The sequence below is a fragment of the Lycium barbarum genome, chromosome 5 (assembly GCF_019175385.1).
Source record: "Lycium barbarum isolate Lr01 chromosome 5, ASM1917538v2, whole genome shotgun sequence".
Lineage (NCBI taxonomy): Eukaryota > Viridiplantae > Streptophyta > Magnoliopsida > Solanales > Solanaceae > Lycium > Lycium barbarum.
Genome location: NC_083341.1, coordinates 136,098,458 through 136,121,400, shown reverse-complemented (window position 1 = coordinate 136,121,400; position 22,943 = coordinate 136,098,458). Strand labels below are relative to the sequence as shown.

The window sequence follows — 22,943 nt, the reverse complement described above, 5'->3', positions numbered from 1 at the left end:
AGACAAAAATACTGTCCAAAAAAAAAAAAGGAACAGAAGTACCTTTGCGCACAAATTTTGTGCGCAATAGGACTTAACTGTGACGATCACCGTTAAGTCTTATTGTGCACTACTTTTGTGCGCAATAGGGGTTAGTTTTATTTCCCCACAATTTGTATAATTTCAAAGTTTTGAAATTCACGTTTTGTATACTATAGCAAGAAGAACTGGTTCAAAACCTATTGTCACTACATTCAACCAATGACAAATATGGCAATGTGGCCTAGGTCTGCTAATCCTGCTATTGCACCACCAATCATCAGAAAAATGTCAGGCAGGCCCTCAAAAGCAAGAAGGAAAGAGGCCAGTGAAGCAAAGAAATGTGAAAAAATGCCAAGAACAGGCATGCTGATGACTTGCAGCCAATGTGGAGGTAAAAACCACAATAAAAGAGGCTGTCAGAGGGTATGTCCTTCTTACAATTTTCTTGACTTTGCACTGCACTATTGAATTTTTATGACTTTGCATTTTACTTGTAGAGGGGAACATGGGCTGCTTTTGCTGCTTCTCAAGCCAGTACTACTTCTCAAACATTTGATGCTTCTCAAACATTTGCTGCTTCTCAAGCCAATACTGCCTCTCAAACTAATGATGCCTCTCAAACCTTTGCTGCTTCTCAGACCAATGTTGCTTCTCAAACAACTGCGGCTTCTCAAACAACTGCGGCTTCAAACAATGTCCCAAGGCCAAGGGGGAGACTAAGAAAAGCACTTGTGGTACCTGAAACTCCTCCAAGACCAAGGGGTAGGCCTAGAAAAGATCCTAATGTGCCTAGTGCTCCTCCAATACCAAAGGGAAGGCTAAGAAAAGAACATGCAGTTGCTACTCCAAAGCCTAGAGGAAGGCCAAGAAAAGAACCTGCAGTTGCTACTCTAAAGCCTAGAGGAATGCCAAGAAAGGTAACAGATGGTGTTGCTAGTTCTGCCCCTGCTGTTCTCAAAAGAGTTGATTCTGAGGGTCCCCCTTCTTACCCAAATAAAAGATCTAAAACAGTTGGTATGGGAGTCTTTGTTACTGAAAGTTTTTATACATCCTTGAATGTAAGTTTAATATTTTCTTTACAATGGCATTGGTATGTGAAGTTGTGAAGTGACTAATTTTTAAATTTGTTTATTGCAGCATGGCATGCCTACTAGTAGAGTGCTGAATTTTGGTGGTAAACATCAAGCAAGTCAGCCTATAAGATCTGCTGAAGTCACAGGAGACCTTGGTCACAAGGCACAGCAAGGGATGAGGTACAAAGGCAAACCATGCTACTCAAGAAGCATGCTTGATGAGATTAGAAGGGACAAACTCAACAAGGCCACTAGCAGCAAAGGAAAGAGGCCATGGAAGTGATGACCATTACTTAGATTACGAGAATTAAGTTGTTTTTGAATATTAAACACTTTGTATGAATTCGGCAGTTTGGAAGACTTGAATTAGCAGTTACAATGACTTAATGTTTTCTGCTTAATTAAGTGTTAGAATGACTTATTAATCATACTTGTTTGTGTCCATTGTTTGTGCTCTGTTAGCTGTGGTACTGTGATTTGGGCAGTGTGTACATTCAGCACTAAAGTTAAATGCGCAGTCTGTGTACTGTGTCGTGTGTGTATATATAAATGTGGGTAGATTTCTGTGGCGGCTTGAATTCAGGTACATTGACTGAAATGAATTCAGTCAGTCTGCATTGGACGATTCAATTCAATCTAATTGAATTCATGTACATTGATTAGTAGTTGGGAAGGCTAATGAGAATTGTAACCATTCAATATCATCAGCCTATAAATAGCCTATTAGGCTGTCCATTTCAACTCATCCCTACACCATTCCTTCTCATTCAAACAACGAATTTCATAGCAAAATGCCTCTAGGTGAAGATGAACTGATTTACTTCGAGAAGAAACTAACCAAATCATACGTTGACAACGACGACTTTGTAAGTGTTATTTTGCAAACTTATTTCAATTGATGTGTTTACTTATTCATAATGCCTCATGTATTTTGTGCAGATCCTACCTTCTAACATACAAGATTTTCTTCCAAACACAACTACACAAGCTGTTGTTTTCTACGAGTAGCGTGAATACAATATGATGTATAAGGTTGGCATGCATACCCGCCTCTGCCAAGGGTGGAAGGATTTCATTGATGCAAACCTTCTAAGGGAGGGACACGTCTTATGCTTTAATGGTTGTGAACATAATGAGAAAGTAACCTTCTTTGTTAATATCAAGAGGGAAGTTATCGAAATAGATTAGGTTTCTCCCTATTATGTCAAGTTTATGAATTATCATCAATGAAATATATATCTATGAACTTTATCTTTATCTATGGTTTTTCTTCTCAAGTTGAATGAAGACAACTTTTTAATTGAACATCCATGACAAGAAACTTCTTCAACTTACATACATAAAGTGAATAACAATCACTTAAACATCCTTCAACATACAAACATGTAATCCTACTATGGCAATCGACATTGGTAATGCTTGTTCAAAAACACCCAATAAACCAAATAACAACACCAAAGAAACACAAAAACAAAAATTTGTTAATAGTAATGCATCTACCCCTCTTCTCTTGTTCAAGCTTCATCACTTTCATCTCTTCTTCAAGCTTTGACACTTTCATCTCTTCTTCAGCCTTTAACACTTTCATCTCTTCATTTGTAGTGATGTTCTCATTACCGATGACTATTTCACTATTGTCATTACCAATATCTCCATCAATGCAAGAAGACTCTCCTTCTTCCATTTCATTTGTCAAACCAACTTCTTCCGCCATTTTCTTCTTCAATTTCACTGTTTGCTCTTCCATTTTCTTCTTCAATTCCACTGCTTGCTCTTCCATTTTCTTAATCAATTTGTGAATAACAAACTTAGACCTTTCATCAATAGGATCATCCCTCCATTCAAAGAACTTACATTTCTTAGCCTATAAAATAAATTCAACTCATGTTAGGCACACTGTAATGTGTGGCAGAAATAAGGCACGCAACATAAAAAAATATATTTATAATCGTACCCCATAGAATGGGCATGTCCAAAATCTTCTTCCGGAATTATTGGGAGACCAAGAAATCTGCATTTTTAATAATACTCCATGCTGGCATCGCACTTGACGCTTCATCTTTGGATCGTCATTTTGACTACAAAGATTGTTCAGCTCCGATTTGAACTCTTTCATTAAGAACCCTAGAAAAAAAAAGTGAAAGATATAACATATAAATAAAAGATGAGAATAATAATGAGTTTGGAGAAAATATTACTTACCACTAGAATGCATGGCAAAGATTTCAATTTTTTTTTTCTTCAAGCTTTGGCAAAAATGGAGTCAAGATTAGAAAATGAAGAAGAAGGAAGGGAAAATAATGGGGAAGGGGGGTGGGGCGGGTTTTTTCCCGTTGTTTTTATCCACGTGGCAAAAAATAACAGGTCAAATTCCCCCCTCACGCGCTGCTTGGTCGTGTAGTCACGCACACTGCCAGATCAGCGCTAAAAGGTCACTAAAATACTGAAAAATTAAGAGGGGGGGGGGGGGTTTAATGTATTTTCCCGACTTTTTGTAATTTGCCGGACATCTATAGGTAATATGGGCTAAAAATATAAGCCAAACCTGATGTCAAAATATTATGAAGCTAAAACTTTGATTAGTATAAAAGCATTCATAAATTATATATGTATAAGATAATTAAAAACTGAGATACATATAATCTGGTTGGTTTGGCCTCGATTTGATTTTTTTTAGTTAAAATCAAATCAAACCTATTATGATCGGATTTTTTTTCTCAATACCAACCCAAACCACTAATCGAATTTTTCTTCAGGTTTGATTTGGTTTGTCGATTTGGTGCAGTTTATTAATTTCCTTTGTACACCCCTAGTGCCTATTGTTCAAAGATAAGAAAATGAGTAGCGATTATCATTTCTATAGCTTGCACATTGATCCAAAAATTTGGAAGGTTAAATTAATTCATAACATAGCAAGTTCTAGAGGTAAATGAAATTTTATCTGTGAAATTTAAGACTTCATGACATTGGTTCTTTCTTTAACAAATATGATATGAGATTTATTTTTTAAAAAAAAAAAATTAACCCATAAACGTTATTTCTACCCCGTGAACACCCACTCAGAATACTTATAATGTATGGATCAGGTTACGCGCACTTATTTATTTACCTTATACTAGTATCAACTTTCACACATCTGAATGATTTCATCTGATATATATTACTTCTCACCAACACCGATATCAAATATCGTCTTCTTTTTTTTTATTCTTTTTTTGGCTCTTTTGAACCCTGATCACATTGTAATTGATGAATAGTGACTCCTTACCACAAGTGAGCAACTTTACTGACCCAATTTTTGGGTTTTTAGACAAAAATACTGTCCAAAAAAAAAAAGGAACAGAAGTACCTTTTGTGCACAAATATTTTGCACAATAGGACTTAACTGTGACGACCACCATTAAGTCTTATTGTGCACTACTTTTGTGCGCAATAGGGGTTAGTTTTATTTCCCCACAATTTGTATAATTTCAAAGTTTTGAAATTCAAGTTTTTTTTATACTTTGACTAAAGATTAGTCATGTTTCAAAATTCCGGAATATCAATATTTTATATAGGACCTCATATCTTTTTCTGCAAACAATAATGTAAGCTTAATACATTAAGTATACCTAAACGTTTGGATACTCGTTTTAGGGGTTGTAAAGTGCCCCGAAGTAAGTTATGTTTGGAAACTTGTTATCGTTAGATTTAAGTGTTTTATTTTATAAGGTTTTGATTTAAGCATTTTATTATTTAGTCAAGACATTACTTTATTTCGAATATGTCGAGATTTGTTTCATATTAATTTAGGACGTCGCACGAGTTATTAATAAACAATAATAAAAACTAAGATAACTAATTATCATTAAGAAAATAATACCAAAAAAATATAATATTAACATAAAATGTATCGCGCACTACCCACTACCAAGCCTTTTTTTTTTTAATTTTTAATTATCTGATTAGTTAATTGTTAATTATTTATTAGAAATTTGTTAATTTTTAATTATTTGTTAATTGTTTGATTATAAGAAAATATTCCAATCTCCTAATAATATCTTTATTTGTTAATTATCTAATTGTTAATTTATTGAAAAGAAGTAAGGTACTCTAATTGAAAAGAAGTAAGGTACGTGGAGTCGGTTGAGTAGGCACCAGGTGCCAGTCATGACCTTCCGGTTCAGGTCGTGACACAAGGAAACAAACTAAGGTTACTCTAAAGGCTCTGTGTGTGGGACCCATTAGAGATTGTATATATGTAAATAAATTATACATTTTATGTTAATATTATATTTTTTTGATATTATTTTCTTAATGATAATTAGTTATCTTATTCTTTATTATATTTTATTAATAACTCGTGCGACGTCCTAAATTAATATGAAAATAATCTCAACATATTCGAAATATAGTAATGTCTTGACTAAATAATAAAATGCTCAAATCAAAACCTTATAAAATAAAACCCTTAAACCTAATAATAACAAGTTTCAAACAAAATTTACTTCAGAACACTTTACAACTCTAAAACGTAAAATCTAAATATTTAGGTATACTTAATGTATCAAGCCTACGTTATTATTTTGGCTCAAAAGATACTTCTGTTCCTCTTTTTTTTTTTTGGCGTTATTTTTGCGTAAAAGCCCCAAAGGTGGGTCAGTAAAGTTGGGCACTCCTTAGTCCTTACCACCGTGCTATCTTTAAGTTAAAGTCAAATTTTGTTTTCACTCTGATTCTTTTTTCTACGCCCTTTGGTGTCCTCCTTTTCTTTTTAATCTATCCCAAAAAAAATTATCTTTTTATATTTAGAAACAATTTAACTTTATGAGATAATTTATAATTACATAAATATCTGAGATTTATTTTGGATCACATATTTTAAAAATCTTCTTTTATTTCTTAAACTTTATATCAAGTCAAAAGAGGATAATCTTTTTGGGACGGAGGGAGTAATTTTTTTCTTATTCAAAAAAATAATACAGTAATGTTACTATTCATTATAAATATGCAACAAGTTATAAAATGCGAGCCAAACTAACATGAATCCTCATCCCTTGTCTACATATTATGCTACTATTACTTCACTGTTCTCCCACATTCCCTCTTCACTCTCTTCACCATAAAAGCAAAAACAAAAACAAAAACAGATAGATCAATAGACTCACATTTCTTCATTTCAGTGGCAGAAACCAAAAATGTAAGTATTGAAAATAATATACATTGCCATGGCCATTACTCTTCACTAAATAAAGTACTATTTTATACACTGTGTGCATTAATATATACAGAAAAAAAAAAGAAAAAAAACAGAGCAAATGAACCAGTCAAGAATCTGATGGTTTCAAGAATAAAACACTAGCAGTACACACACACACACATATATAGTACATCATATATCAAGCTCCATCTTCATCCTCATCATAACAGAAAATACAGTACTATCCACCCCTCGCACCACCCCACCCCATACCCACCCACCTCCATATAGTGTTGTTCAGGTTGCTGCAATTTTTCAGAGTACTAAACCAACAAACCACCCCCGTTTCATGTTTTCCGTATGTTATTTGTACATATTTAGTTCCGCAAAATAATACTCCTAGTAATAGTATCCAACTCTTTTCTTGCTTATCTCAGCTTCTTATTATTATTCACACGCATCATCATCATAATATTCATTCTTCATTTTCTTCTTTTCTCACTTCCTTATGAGAAGATTATTATTATCATCATCATTCCTATTAAAACCTCATCACCCTCGTCTTCTCCATTCCAACAATTACAAAAACTTCAAATTCCTTCAAAATGCCAAATGTGTCCACAACAACAACATATCCAATGTAATCCCACATGTGGAGTCCTCTCGTAGGATGTACGCAGACCTTAACTCTACCTTAGCCCCAACGACGAAAAATAAGATCGTCGTAATAATGGGTGCTACAGGTTCAGGTAAATCAAAACTCTCAATCGACCTAGCCACTAATTATTTCCCATCAGAAATAATTAATTCAGACAAAATCCAAGTCCTTAAAGGGCTCGATATTACAACAAACAAAATCTCAATACAAGAACAAAACAACATCGTTCATCATTTACTTGGTGAGTATGAATTTTCCTTTTCCGATTTTACCCCTTCAGATTTCAGGTTTGAAGCTAATAAAAGAATTTCCGACATCATTAATCGAAACAAAATCCCATTAATAGTTGGTGGGTCCAATTCATTTATCTACTCTTTATTATCAAACCGGTTTAACCCGAGTTTAGATGTATTCGATGAGTTAAACCCGGTTCAGTGTATATCAAAAGAGCTCCGGTTTAACTGTTGTTTCATCTGGGTTGATGTTAAAACTCCGGTTTTAAATCAGTATTTAGACAAAAGAGTTGATGAAATGATGAAAACCGGAATGTACGAGGAATTAGAAGAGTTTTTCAAGGAAAACGGGTTTGGTTCCGGGTCGGGTCGGGTTGCCGGGTTGTGGAAAGCGATAGGGGTACCGGAAATGGAAGGGTATTTTAGGAAAAAGAAGAGTTACGAGGAAGCGTTGAATGAGATTAAGGAGAATACGAGGTTGTTAGCGGAAAAGCAGATGTGGAAGATCGGACGGTTGAGAGAAGCTGGGTGGGACCTACAGAGAGTAGATGCCACGGAAGCATTTAAGGCTGCGATGATGACGTCAGTGTCGCCGGAGGAAAGTAATAAGGTTCAGGCAAGGGTAATATGGGAAAGAGATGTTTTGATACCAAGCATGAAGATTGTGAAACATTTTCTGTTGGAGTAAGTAGGTTTGGTTTTTCCAGCTAATTACACCTCTTCTAAATTCTCCTCCCCCCCTACCCCACCTTTCTTCCCGCCTCCCTTTTTTTAAATCAATTTTGAGAAACTTTTTTTTTTTATTATTTTAATTATATAGGGGTAGGAAAAGGAGATTACAACGTGAAGATTTGAATTCTCAGTTAGATGAAAGATCAGGTAGTCAAGCAAATGGGCTACTAGATTCTTAACTAAAGAAAAGCATATGAAATGAGGCTGTCGAAAAGAGGGAGTGAAGTGGCGACCAGTTTTGACGGCTTTTTTTTGATCTGCTAACTTATTACGTAAATATACGAAAAAAATGAAAGAAAAATCAAGAAACTTAGTCTTTTTGTATTTCTCTTCTATAATCCCTTTTTGTTTTCTCATTATATTTTCTCTTTTTTGTGTTTTTTGAGTGAGTTGAAAACTTTACATGATATAGAGCCCGTTTGGATTGGCTTATAAGTTGCAAGTTGTTTTTAGCTTTTTTAAGTGTTTGACTGGCCAGCTTAAAGTCATTTTGTGCTTAAAATAAGTTTAAAAAAATAATTGGGCCCATTTGACTTAACTTATCTAAAGCAGCTTATAAGCTGAAAACAGCTTATAAACAAAAAAAAAATAAGTTAGACTACCCAACTTATTTTTTTTAGCTTATAAGCTTAACTGCTTATAGGCATAAGCCCATCCAAACAGGCTCATAAAGTGGGGATTTGAAAAGTTACAGTAATATCTCCTGTTGTATTTTTGAGTAAGTAAAAGAAGAGAGGATTAATGATTTGTCGAATTGGGTACGGAGTAGATCTTTCGTGCAAAGCTGTGAATGGAAATTACATGATTAGGAAAACTAAGTGTTGTTACTCAAAAAGATGTTGCATTGTTTTTCTGTTCTGTCAAAATTAAAAAACCATGGTTCTTGCTCAACTGAAAACAATACACCAAAATGGGTATCTCTTACATAGTATGATTTACTATTTAACCAGAATTAATTATAAGCATGTATATTTACTGTTCCAACTTTGTTGGTTTTCTCATTGAAGCTTATTAAACTTGGAATAAACAAATTTTTTTTTTAATAGAATATGATTTTACGATCACATTAAGCTACTTATATATCTGCAATGAGGAGGAATTAAAGATTTTGAAGGTTTGACCCAAAATGCCAAAAAAGAATGTACTACCTTTTCAAATTTTAGGATCTTAACGCTCATTCTAACTCGTCATACATCTGAGCATATATAGTACTATACATCGCCACCATGCATAGTGATCTGTAACACAAATTTTCTCGACGTTTCTTTTTATTTAGTATGTTAAAAGAATTCAATAATTTATATCCAACAAAAAAGATTTGTTTCTACCATACTATTGTATAATATTGCAACAAAGGGTATTCAATTGGACCACATTACACTACCTAGCTAGCTTCGCCCTATAAAATCAACAAAATATATTAAGCGGGATAATATTACCGAGACAGACAATATTTAAGGAGGATCCATGTTTTGATAATACATACTCTTGACTCAAATAGTCAAATTATATCATAGGATTCAAGTTATTATTGTATCGTATAATTCTAGTTTTCAAAAACGGATTATAAGCTAACATTGATAGAACTTTTCAAGTTCAACACGTAAATAATTAAATGCTTTGTGAAAACTCAAGTGAGGGGACCAGTATACATGAAAATTAATCTATCTCATACTATCTCATCCTTGGACAATCAAGTAATTAAAAAGTGAGATAATGTGTTGATCCACAAGAAAGAAAATTAATCTATCTTGTGCTATCCCATCCTAGTTTTATTGATTAACTAGGCTTTGCTAGTAATGTCATTGTTTGATGAAAAAACAATGTATGATTCTAGATTCTTTACCTCATAAGATTGGTTCGACGGTCACAAATTAAGATAGCAATCTCTTGTCCTTTTTCTGCTGATACTGCCAAATGAGAAGGATTAACATATATATACTAACTGCATAAAATATTGTGACTGATTTAAGCAAGTATTCCCTGTTAGGCTACTATTTAGATTTATCGCTATTTAAAAGCTGTTCAAATACAGCTCTTGAAAAACTGTCGCCTAGACTCTAGTAGTTGTAATAACATACAAAATTTTAGAATGTTTCCTCGTAAGATTTTCAGTTTGCTCAAAAGAGATGTTTAAACCATGGTCTAAAATGTTCATAAGTTGCAAGAAAAATAAAAAGAGGATCAATTTCTAAACAGTTCCTAGAAAGGGACAATAGACAAAAATCTCTGAAATATTTTTGCATTATCTGTATATTTTAAACTACTGCGTAATAGGTAATGTATTTTATTTTCCAATTTACTTATCAAAATTGTTCCGGAAAAGTATTTTATTAGTTTCTATCTTTTAAGTAATGATAATATAAAAATATTTTGTTTTATACAATTTCCTTGTATAGAAATTAAACTCGATGAAGAAAAATGTATGCAGAACATATATCAAGAGGAAAGTAAAGAAGGTCAATATGTTAGATACATGGCTGCACGTTTACAATTATCCATATTTAAACTTTGGTTCTTTGGACCATTTTCGATTCACTCAATCTCAAACGTCATTAAACTCTCCTTTTTAGGATCGAACTGTTTCAAATAAATAATGTAGAAACTGTTTTAAATTGTGGAAATCTTAAAACACACGACAAGATTTATGCAAAAAATCACAATCAAAGTAATAAAGAATAATTTATATCCGCAAGGACATTTTTTGTACAAATGAATCTATTATACTAATATTGTAGACAAGATTTTGCATCTTTTCTCTATTTTTTGTTTCCCAAAACCAGTGTACTTTTAGTTTAGAGGATCACACTAGCTTGGAGAATCAAAACAATATTTTTTATTCCCTTTTCCATTGAACTGATCATTAATGTGTCTAGATTTGAAATAGTATCCTCAGATTTGCAGATAGCAGATGATCGCAACTAGATAATTAGCATTAGTCACAAGGACTTTAAGTAATCAAATGAAAGATTACAGGTTTTCTATAAGATCACTCCACTATTAAACAAAAGAAACATGGTCTAAGAGCCCGTTTGGATTGGCTTATAAGTTGCTTATAAGCTGTTTTCAGTTTTTTTGAGTGTTTGACTGACCAGCTTAAAGTCATTTTGTGCTTAAAATAAGCTCAAAAAAATAATTGGACCCATTTGACTTAGCTTATCTAAAGCAGCTTATAAGCTGAAAACAGCTTATAAGCCAAAAAAAAAAAAGTTAGACTACCCCAACTTTTTTTTTTTTATAAGCATAAGCCCATCCACACAGGCTCTAAAAAACTTTTTCTCTTACCTTGTTTCTTAATCGTGAATCAAACAACATCTTGTTAATCTTTTTATTTGATTGGGAAATTAACTTAAGAAGCCGGCTGTCCAAAATAAAAGTTGACAGATGTATGTGTATAAATATTGGTGAGCGACTATAAATATTTTTGTCTGAGCAGCCAAATGTGTAACTTTCCCTCTTTTTTTTTTTTTTGGAGGGACGGTTGTACCCATGATAAATGGAAGGGGAAAGACTTTCGTGAAATTTGAATCGTATAACTACATATATACTGTTACTCTAGTATCAAACTGTTATTAATGTTATATCCTCACAAATTATATCTTCGATTCATATTATATGTCTTTTAAGCTTTTTGTGTACTTCTTTAAAAAAGATATTTAATAGCCTTAATCATATGATCAGTATTTGTCTAAACTACCATTATCTCTCTCAAAAGTTTCCACTTAATTAATTAATACTCCGCTTATTGGACCAGTAAAGGTGATTGGAAAAAATCGTACGTAACAAATTAATGCTCCTTCTTTTTTTAATTAAAACATCAAATATATTGCAAATTCATCAGTTGGTCGAAATCACTAGTATCTGGGATCGGATGAATAGTCAGTACTCTTACATAAAAATGTGGTTGCACGATTTATTGTCTTTAATGTTATGACAAAGATGAAGACGAATGCTAGCTAGAGATGTTTTTTATATTTAGATGTCGGGACAATTGTCCCGTTGCCAATTATGGTATGGAAGGGCCAATGTATTTACTTTACTAGAGTTGCTAAATTGCCACGTCAATTTGACATATAAATTTGGCCACATTTATGTAAAAATCAGTTAAACCATCATAATCTCTATTATACAATTTTAAATTAAGATAAACTTTGAGAATAAAAGATAGAAATGACATTAAGTAAGCATAAATTATTAAATTTGACCTAAATAGTCATATGAATTTACTCAATTTGAATCATTGTAGTCAAAATAGTGTGACCAAAAGACCTTTCCGTTTACCTCAAAGGTTCTGAAACTTCTGGTTAAAATTGAAACATTATGGAAACCTCCACCTAAAAGTCTTCAAAGTGGTCATTTTCCCTCTGTAAACTCCAAAAAAATTCCTTTTGGGAACTCCCAATTTCTTGTAGTTGAATTTGTTATGTGGGGACGAAATAATAAATTTCTCTATTACAAAATTTACAAATGCCTTGGATTGTATGAATGCACATCACTTACCTTAAATAGGTAAGCTATGATCTTGTTTACCTCGAATTTGGTAAATCAATTCAATTTGTACGCGGGTATAGGATATGTGTTTAAATCTCGATATATTTGATGGATACAAGATTCGTATGGTTAAGATGTGAAGAAAACGATGATGCTTGGAGGACCACTGTGGATTTATACATCTACTAACATATGAGTATTATTTGTTTGAACAAGTAATAGAGATGAACACCATGATTCCGGACCAAAATTTAATATTGAGAGAGAGATTTGTGTATATCTTCTAGTACAAAAATGTTGTTGATCCGAGGGAGCCAGCCCTTACAAAGGAGGGGGATGTGCTCTATTTATAGTGTGACCTCCATGGGTCTCATATGATGTGAGCTAATAAAATAATAGCAATAAGGACAACTCTGCACGGATTTGGTGGGATTAGACTGACGGCGCCGTCTGACACACGCATGGTGGGTAGTTGACCAGGTATTGGCGCTTGACCCGCGTGCAACGGCCACCCGGACCAACGGCTACTCGGACCAACGGCCACACGGACCAACGGCTACTCGAACCAACGGCTACTCGGACCAACGGCACACGGACCAACGGCTACTCGGACCAACAGCAGCGAATGCTCGGGTCACCGGGCTTGGTCGTTTCAATGACGAAGAAGGCAGATCAGTCGGCCCCCTTGCTCCACTGGTTTGCCTTGCATCCGGTTTTTACCGTATACAGATCTAAGCATAGAGCAAATGAAATTGGCAATTTGATGGTCCTAACGAATAATGTCGGGTCAAATCTAATTTTTGGTCAGCTCCATCTTACTTAGATTGCCTAAATCCAGTCTAATTTGATTCGATTCACCAATATATATTTTAAGAAAATTAACATTGACTTATACAAGACACAAACTAATCTTGATAACTTTTTGATTGCCCACGTTGGCAGGGGAACGTGTTTTCTCTTGCCAAGCTGGTTGTACAGTATTTTTGCTTTGTTTTGTTGGGCTAATGAAAGGACCTTCAAATTAAAGAGGGTAATTTAATGAAGTTCATTATATAAAGGGACTAATCTTGACAATTCAGTCCCAAGAAAATCTTTGCGGAAAAGTAAATAAGTGAGTAAAGGAGGATGGGTTCCCAAAAAAAAAAAAAGTATATATATATATATATACTATATATAAGCATGGGTCGGGGATGGATGGTCATCCGTCCCCAACTCATGTTTATACTATATATAAGCATGGGTTGGGGGATGGATCGTCGTCCGTCCCCAACTCATGTTTAAAAAAAAAAAAAAATGGATCTCATGTTAAAAAAATTTAAAAATATATTAAAAAAATCCTCCAAACTCATGTAAAAAAAAAGGTGGATCTCATATTAAAAAATTAATCAATATAAAAAAAAAAGCGGACCCCATATTAAAAAAAAGCAATATAAAAAAAAACGTGCACCCCATATTAAAAAATCAAACAATATTCATGTAATTCTCAAAATATTCCCATTAAGTCAATAATGGTGGATTCATTGCCACATGCGTATCAACCCATTAGCGGAAGCAAATGAAATTATTGTACAACAAAAAACATGGACCCCGTATTATTGCTTTTTTCAAAAGATTAAGTGGTCAAACCATACAATTTCCTTTCTTTTCTTATATTAGCCTAAGATCTAATCTAGATATTTAACTGTTGTATTTGCTATTTCGTCATGTCATTTATTTGTTATGTTTACTAAAATAAATATACTTAGAATATTTTTATTTAATTTTTATTCTTACTCTAATAAATGTGAAAAGAGATTAATGTCGTAAAAGAAAAAATAATATTAAATGGAGATCAAATAATAAATAAGGTAAATTAGTCAAATTCTAATTCTAATTGACGTTTCCTTAAAAAAAAAAAGTGCAAAAGATAACATGACAAGTAAAATGAGCTAAACCAAGAATATTCACCAAAAATAAAAAATAGTAGTTCTTTGTTAAATAGAAAATCAAATTTCTACTTTTTTTCGTTTTAAACATGTAAAATTAATTTAATAATTTGAATTAGAATTATCCAAATCAAAATTTGATAAAAATAATAAGTATTGTTTAGGTCCAATCTACATACATTAACAATAGAATATTTTACACCTTTAAATTAACCGAATTAAAATTTTTAAGTATCAAATGATGCTTCAATATTGCTATTATTTTGTCTCAAAGAGAGGAAAATAGTTTCGTTTTAAATAAGTCTTCTCTTTTAAAAAGTATTAATAAATTTTTGCAAACTTTGTATTCGTAGCAAACACTAGTATAATATGGTTTTGGATACGGAGCACAACCTACAATGTTATATTAATCGTGTTTTGATCATAGTATATATATGTGTGTGTGTGTGTGTGTGTGCGTGCGTGTGTGTGTGTGTTTATTACCAATATAAAATATATATATTATCACTACCCAAACAAAACTACATACACATAGATACACTATAATCCAAAGTGTTGGGCCCGTGCCCAGCACGGGCATTGGAGGTGGTATCGTCGTCCACCTCCAACTCATGTTAAAAAAAAAAAAGTTGACCTCATATTAAAAAAAAGCAACAAAAAAAAAAATAGACCCCATATTAAAAAATCAAGCAATATAAAAAAAAACAACTACACACATAAATACATTATAATCTAAAATGTTGGGCCCGTGCGCAGCACGGACATACACCATCTAGTGTGTGTGTGTGTGTATATATATATATATATCATTTCCTGTATGGAACAGATATTCCTATAACTGGCTAGAATGTCAGCTGCTGTATTTGACTCATCGTGGACAAGTTGCATGGGAGGATGGTCAATTACTCGGAGGAGTATTGAGACCAGTGTGACCGGACCAGTTTGTCCAGTCACGTCGGTCAGTCAGTGAATTCCTAGGTCGGTGGGAATCCTATTCTAGTTTAATTGTAATAAGTTTGATCTATCTATAGTGAATTTGTAATTATGAAAATATAGGATTTGTAGTCCTATTAGAATAGGATTACCTTATTAGACTAGGGTAAGAAGGACCTTACTTGTATATAAGGAGGTCATTATAATGAATACAAAGTAGAAAGAATTCTCCCATTATTCGTGTCTCTCTAAATGCTCTTCCCTGTCACGATTTTAACACAACATCAAAGTCACATTAGAAAGAACACAAAAACCTTAAAACAATGGCATGACGGAGAAACCAGCGATAAAAGCAAAGGAATCGCCGGAATCGCCGGTGAAGAAAACAAAACCCAAAGAAAAATAATCTCTCCTTATGACATAACGTCTAATGATAATCCAGGAATTGTGGTGGTACAAGTCCAATTGAAGGGTGAAAATTATGAAGAATGGGCTAGATCCATGAGGACAACCCTCAGAGCAAGGAATAAATTCGGCTTCGTCGACGGTATGATCAAGAGGCCGGATGAAGTTTCGCCAGTCTTGGAAGATTCGTGGACGATAAACTCACTATTGGTGTCGTGGATTTGAAACATCATAAAACCAACGCTTCGCTCGACGATTTCACATAAAAAGGAAGCAGAAGAATAATGGACTAGCATCCGAGAGAGGTTCGCCGTTATCAACGGCCCTCAGATGCAAAACTTAAGGCAGAACTCGTTGAGTGCAAGCAGAAAGGAAGGACCATAGTGGATTACTATGGAAAACTCACTAAGCTGTGGGAGAAATTGGCAAATTACGAACAGATTCAAACTTGCAAGTGCGGAAAGTGCACGTGCAATCTAGGGACGACCCTAGAAACCAAAAAAAAAAAGAAGTGCATCTTTTCCTCATAGTATTGGATAAAGCAATGTATGGAACGGTAAGGCCGAATATACTGGCTCACGAACCGTTTTCATCATTAAACAAGGTCTATTCGAAGTTGGTGCAAGAAGAGCGTGTGAGAGGAATCACAAGAAAAACGAAGGGCTGGAGTGAAACCATGGATTTTGCTGTACAAGGGAGAAACCCTCAGCGTGACCAAGGTGAAGGGAAGAACAATGGTGCATTCTGCACACATTACAAGAGATCCCGACATGTTGTGGACGGATGTTTTCAACTTATTGCCTATCCGGATTGGTGGCCAGCAAATAAAAAAGAAGACGAAAAAATAGGTAGAAAAGGACGTCGACAGCAACAATAACAGAGGGATGGATCGGGATCTGGTCGTGGAAGAGGCAACTACCGAGATAACATCGTGGTTGCAAAAGAAGGAACTCGGACAGAGATATGACCGGTGAACTCAGGCGGGACAGGACCTCACAATTTGAGCAAAGAGATGCAAAAGACTGTGATTCACATGTTGAATTCATAAGGAATAAACCTGAATAGCAAGATGGATGGTAAGACCGAAAACTCATCTCGGATTATTGACTCCAAATCTACCACCATATGACAGGTAATTCGGAGGAACTGAGCAATCAACGGGATATTCCTGAGTGTCTGGTTAGGCTTCCAGATGGAAGTAGCTCCGTGGCCACAAGAGAAGGCACAACCATCCTAAATAATAGGATTTGGTTGAAGGATATCCTTTACGTTCTAGATTTAACATGCGATTTAATTTTGTGTCACAACTTTTTGTTCATTTAGGTTGTGATGTAAAATTTAACAAAATTATGTGTGCTATACGAGATCCCACCACGAGAAAGTTTCTTGGAATGGGTGAGCATCGAGGTGGACTTTACTATTTTCGGAATGTGTCGCGGATACGAGCTATGAAGGCGGAGGCAGTCGATTGGTTCGGTCTTTGGTACAAACGGTTAGGACATCCTTCAGCACAAGTAACGAAGTCCATTACGGCATTAGGCATAGAAGAGACTAGTGTTAGATTAGATAAAGAATGTAATGTATGCCAAAGCTCAAAGCAAACGATCAGTATTTTTTCTTTAAGTGATAATATAGCTTCTGATTTGTGATTTATGGGAATCATATAGAACCCCTTCTTCTTGTGGTGCTTCGTATTTTTTTTACCGTTGTGGATGATCGTTTGCAAGCCTTGCGGATTTTTCTTTTAGTCAATAAGAAAGAAGGGTCCCATAGCTTGAAAAATTTCTTCGCTTTGGTGGATATGCAGTTTGGTAAGAGGGTGAAGATTGTCAGAAGTTATAACGGAACTGAGTTCACATGTATGAAGACTTATTTCTTTGAACATTGAATTCTTTTTCAAACATCCTGTACAGGGACACCACAACAAAATGAAAGAGTTGAAAGAAAACAATGTCACATACTTAATGTGGCACAAGCATTAAGATTTCAAGGTCATCTTTCGATCAAATTCTGGGGAGAATGTGTTTTGACTGCGGGGTACTTGATTAATAGAATACCATCTTTGATTTTGAATAGGAAAACCCCCCATGAAATTTTATATGGGGAGGCGCCCCGTTATGATCAGTTAACGGTGCTAGGATTACTATGCTATACACACACAAAGGAAAGAACGAGGGACAAGTTTGAGAGTCGGAGTGATAAATGTGTCTTCTTGGGATACCCCTACGGACAAAAGGATTAGAGATTGTATGACTTAGAGAATGATGAATATTTAGTCTCAAGAGATGTGAACTTTTACGAGACTAAGTTCCCCTTTGCCATAGGATTAGGTAACTTAGTCAACAACATAGAAGCGATTCCGGACGAAACGGAGAAAGAAAGGAACCACCACAACTTTGAATAAGACCATACTGATAATGTAGGTACAAACGAAACTCGAATGGTAAAAGTACAGACATCGGATATCGAACCTACGGATCAGCTAGAATTTGATTGGACAAACGCCAGTCCAAATAGAGAAAACGAAAAAAAAAGTACAGACGGAAGGTATCCGAGCCGACAAAATGCCACCAAATGAACAATTGGGTTGGGGTAAATGTCAAAAGCATGAATCAATTTAGTTGTACGACTATGTCACTGAAACATTCAGGAAAGAAAGTCTATCAACGCGTCTGCCTGACCCACAGAAACCCTCGGGTGAGCCTTATCCGTTAGCTCACTATATATCTTGTGATAATTTTTCCTCACAACACCAAAGCTTCCTTGATGCAATCACCACATAAACCGATCCAAAAACCTTCTCAGAGGCAATGAAAAAGGAATATTAAAGAAAAGCCATGCAATAAGAGATATAAGCATTGGAGGATAATAGAACGTGGACATTAGAAACATTACCACCGGATAAGAAGACGCTCGGATGTCGATGGGTGTATAAGATCAAGTACAACTCTGAAGGCACAATCGAGCGATATAAAGATCGATTGGTCATTTTCGAAAATAAATAGGAGGAATGAATTGAATACAATGAAACTTTTGCTCTGGTTGCTAAGGTAGTAATCGTTCAGACATTTCTCGCAGTTGCGGCTGTGCGAAATTGGGAGTTGCATCAGATGGATGTTCATAATGCCTTCTTGTATGGAGACCTTAAGAAGAAAGTTTATATGAAATTGCCATCGAGATTCCGTGTTCCTGGTCCGGGCCAAGTATGTCGACTCCGAAAATCTTTGTATGGTTTAAAACAAGCCCCACAGTGCTGGTTTGCACAATTGTCAACTGTTTTGATGAAATATGAGTTCAAACAGTCGTACTCATATTATTTTCTCTTCATGATGCACCAAGGAGGTACGCAACTTAGCGTCTTAGTTTATGTGGATGGCTTGATTATCTACGGAAACGACCAGAATTCCATTGAATGATTTAAATATCAAATATGTGCATGTTTTCACATGAAGGATTTGGGCCCTCTGAAGTATTTTATAGGAGTTGAAGTTGCACGTGGACCAACTGGGTTATTTCTCTGTCAACAAAAATATGCCTTGGATATAATTTCTGCACGTGGACCAACTGGGTTATTTCTCTGTCAACAAAAATATGCCTTGGATATAATTTCTGAGTCTGGTTTACTGTGAGCTAAACCAATCAATAGTCATATGGAACAGAATCACGGTTTGGCATTGGCCAAAAGAGCCACTTTCAGAGATCTGGAACCATATATACCGATGTATGGTCGGTACATTGATATACCTTAGTTTTACGCGACCTGAGTTGTCGTATTGCATGTATGTTCTGTCTCAATTCATACAGCAACTGAAGGAAGCACATTGGAACGCGGCTCTCCATGTGGTGAGCTACTTGAAGAAAACCCCAGGACAAGGCATTAGGATGAGAACAGATTGTGATCTCCAATTGTACGGATGGTGTGACTTGAACTGGGCTGGATGTCCGTTGACTTGGAAATCCCTTACCAGTTGATTTATCTCCTTCAGAAATTCACCATATCATGGAAAACAAGAAGCAGCACATTGTCTCTCACTCGTCAACAAAGACGGAATATTGGTCAGTGGTAATGACAGTCTTTGAATTGAAATGGTTAAAGGAAATTTGGCATAGTTTGGGCGTTGAACATAAATTTCCGGTTAAAATGTACTGTATAGTAAAGTGGAGTTATATATTGCACGAATCCGGTGTTTCATGAACATACTAAACACATTGATGTCGACAATCACTAAATTCGGTACGCACTCCAATACGGTATAATATTTCCCAGTCTTGTGTCAACTAGTGAGCAATTGGCTGATATGTTTACAAAAGTTTTGGGCAAATCGCAGCATCAATATTTTCTTGGCAGGTTGGGCATTCGGCACCCTTATGCTCCAACTTGAGGGGGGTATTGAGACTAGGTGTGACCGGACCAGTTTGTCCGGTCACGTCGGTCAGTCAGTGAATCCTTAGGTCGGTGGGAACCCTATTCTAGTTTAATTTTAATAAGTTTGGTCTATTTATGGTGAATTTGTAATTATGAAAATATAGGATTTGTAGTCCTATTAGAATAGGGTTATCTTATTAGACTAGGGTAAGGAATACCTTGTATATAAGGAGGTCATTATGATGAATATAAAGTAGAAAGAATTCTCCCATTATTTTTTCTCTCTCTAAATTCTCCTCCCTGTCACGATTTTAACAAGGAGAAACCAATAATCATTCACCGAATGTGATTTGATTCCCTAAATCTTTAAAATGTCAATATAAATATATATCAATGCATTTGGAGATCGATTACAAGTGTTATAACCATATATCTTACTACTTAGATTTCTTAAATCCAATCTCATTTCAATATTTGATTTGATTTGATCCGACCATGTATTTTTAGAATTCTAAATGTTGATTTTATATGAGAAGAGACAAAACTAATTGTGATAACTTTAGATTGCTCTGATCATTGGCAGTCGAACATGTTAATCTATTGCCAAGCTGATAGTCAAGTACATCAAATACATAAAATAATTCATTCAAGAAGCAAGTTGAAGAAAATAAATACTTCGGGTTAAGAATTACACAATGAATTAATGAAGCTATCTAGCGTTAATTATTAGTTACAATTCATAGATTGTTTTCAACCCACCCCATTAGCTAGTTGTTGCCACATGTATTATAAGTTGTCTTTGACTTTGTCAGCATATTAAATTATAAAATTGAGCCGAATGGTATCGTTGTGTTCTTTTGAATATAGTTGAGTGATGTCCTCATTGCGTTTATAATTCTGTTGTACTTTAGATTTAAAGAATAACGATTTGGCTTTCATAAGATTGTTTTGAATAAAATTTCAAATGAGAAGTTTTTTCTTCGACCTCAATTGGCGGACTTGTTCGCTAGTCTCGAACTTGTCACTCTTGGAAAATGATTTTCTTCAATTTGGAAAAATTTAGAACCAAGTTAAAAAAAAAATATATAATATGCTTCAGATCATGATAATCACAATGCAGAATTAGTGGAGCAAGCTAGTGTTAATTAAATAGTTTGGGATCATCAAACATGCCTAGGCAAAAAATAGTGGTATGCATGCAACCCCTATAAGGGCATCATAATATTCAGCCCCTAATTACATGCTAGTAGTAAAAAAATAAACCAACTACGAATTACATATAATTTGGACTAAAATAGCAGCGCATGCCCACCATCACATGATGGTCAGTGGTTGAACTTGGACATGCTGGTTTAATTTAAACCAAGACAATATACAAAAAAAAAAAAAAAAAAAAAAAAAAAAAAACTTTACGTCATTTATCCAATTTGTTTTTCACTTTCCGTTCATAAAAATAAAATAAAAAATTGTCCGGTATGTTCAAAGTCAAGTACATTATAGCTTAACTTAATTTTTTTTAAATTAAATTTAGACATTTTGAATCTACAAGATTTAGTGGACCACAAAATGCATGTGTCTTCCTTACTTTCTATGAGTGATGAAATGCGTTTTTTTCAAACTGGATATTATAACATGTTATTGAGTTACTTATCAGATTAACATATATCATTGTACTTGATACATACAAGTTACCTAATGATGTACATTAATTTCTTCCAATGGTGTAACAAATATATATATATACGATCAATACATAAACCTAAATACTTGTTTAAATATTTACATAAGATGTGAGCTTACAAGTTCAATCGTAAAGAAACATAAGGGGATGATGATGGAAGCAAGAATGGGAGATCCAAGAAGAATAAAAAGAGTGAAAGACAAAAATATCGAATAGGGAGTCAAATGAGTGCCTTGAAAGCCTCTCTCCATATAAATATAATTGCCAAAAAGAATTAAATAAAAATTGCCAAAAAAATATTAAATAAAAATTGCCAAAGCCAAGATTAGAATATGCAGTGCCTGTGTTTTGAGTCAGTTCGCGTGCGGTTTATTTTGCGCCTGATCCTATAGAACCCATGCCAGCCTCAACGCATGTACTTCTATTTCCTATTCCAATTTAAACTTAATATATTTACTAACAAAGACACTATCAGCATAATTTAATTTGTAATATAGCAGGTTTGTACTTTTCAAAATTTATAAAGTACAAACTGATGGTCATTATAGAAATTTACTTAATTACCTCATAAATTACCTAATTGTGTATGGAGCGGAGCTTATAAGGAGCAAGTGTAAGATTGATGATCCTCCTTAGCTTCGCCGCAAAATTACAACTATATTACCATATAGTTACCTAATGTTTATATTCTACGTATGCTAGAAAAAAGGAGTTAACTACGAAATTAGTTGTTAAAATGTCGTTGAATAACTCATAGCTAACATAAGTTTTTATAATTCATCATTAGTCCGTTGTTAAATAGGATTAGCGATGAATTTTTACTGTTTAATTAACAGAAGTTGTCCATCGCTAATTCTTGTTTTTTTAGTATATGTTGAATCTCTTTGACTTTTTCATATGTTTTATTTTTTATATTTTGATCCTTTTATGAAAATTCTAACTCTGTCATCAATGGTATAGATATTTTATACACCGTCAACCGATAGAAATTAAACTCTTAACTGTTCTGCAGATGACTGATCAAGTGTTTTGTCCCATAACAAATTAAAATGCTGATCTTTTGACTGTCATGACTGTGGTTATAAGCACAAAGATATGTTTGTTGGGTTCTATGCATGCCCAGCATTTTAATATTTGTTCCTTTCCCAGATAAATGATTAAATTAAAAAATATCAACCTTGTCCCTATTCGGTGACTCATTTTGACTAGCTAGCTAGATAGCATGAGCTGGCAAAATTAATTAACC

At 34.3% G+C, this 22,943-nt stretch overlaps 2 protein-coding genes across 2 annotated transcripts; both read left to right on the top strand.

Moving 5' to 3' along the window:
• The first annotated feature begins 249 nt into the window (after positions 1–249).
• LOC132639875 (structure-specific endonuclease subunit slx4-like) lies at positions 250–1,377 on the top strand. Its single transcript, XM_060356262.1, has 3 exons — positions 250–444; positions 519–1,079; positions 1,159–1,377. Exons 1-3 carry the CDS (start codon positions 250–252, stop codon positions 1,375–1,377), a joined length of 975 nt encoding a protein of 324 aa, XP_060212245.1.
• A 5,415-nt stretch (positions 1,378–6,792) lies between these two features.
• LOC132642782 (adenylate isopentenyltransferase-like) lies at positions 6,793–8,319 on the top strand. The gene has a single exon (XM_060359826.1). It carries the CDS (start codon positions 6,944–6,946, stop codon positions 7,850–7,852), a length of 909 nt encoding a protein of 302 aa, XP_060215809.1. The 5' UTR covers positions 6,793–6,943; the 3' UTR covers positions 7,853–8,319.
• The last annotated feature ends 14,624 nt before the right edge of the window (positions 8,320–22,943 follow it).

Coding starts and splice junctions, on each gene's coding strand:
- LOC132639875 (XM_060356262.1), top strand. CDS start 250: ATGGCAATGTGGCCTAGGTCTGCTAATCCTGCTATTGCACCACCAATC. Junction 445..518: donor ATAAAAGAGGCTGTCAGAGG/GTATGTCCTTCT, acceptor TTTTACTTGTAG/AGGGGAACATGGGCTGCTTT. Junction 1,080..1,158: donor GTTTTTATACATCCTTGAAT/GTAAGTTTAATA, acceptor TGTTTATTGCAG/CATGGCATGCCTACTAGTAG.
- LOC132642782 (XM_060359826.1), top strand. CDS start 6,944: ATGTACGCAGACCTTAACTCTACCTTAGCCCCAACGACGAAAAATAAG.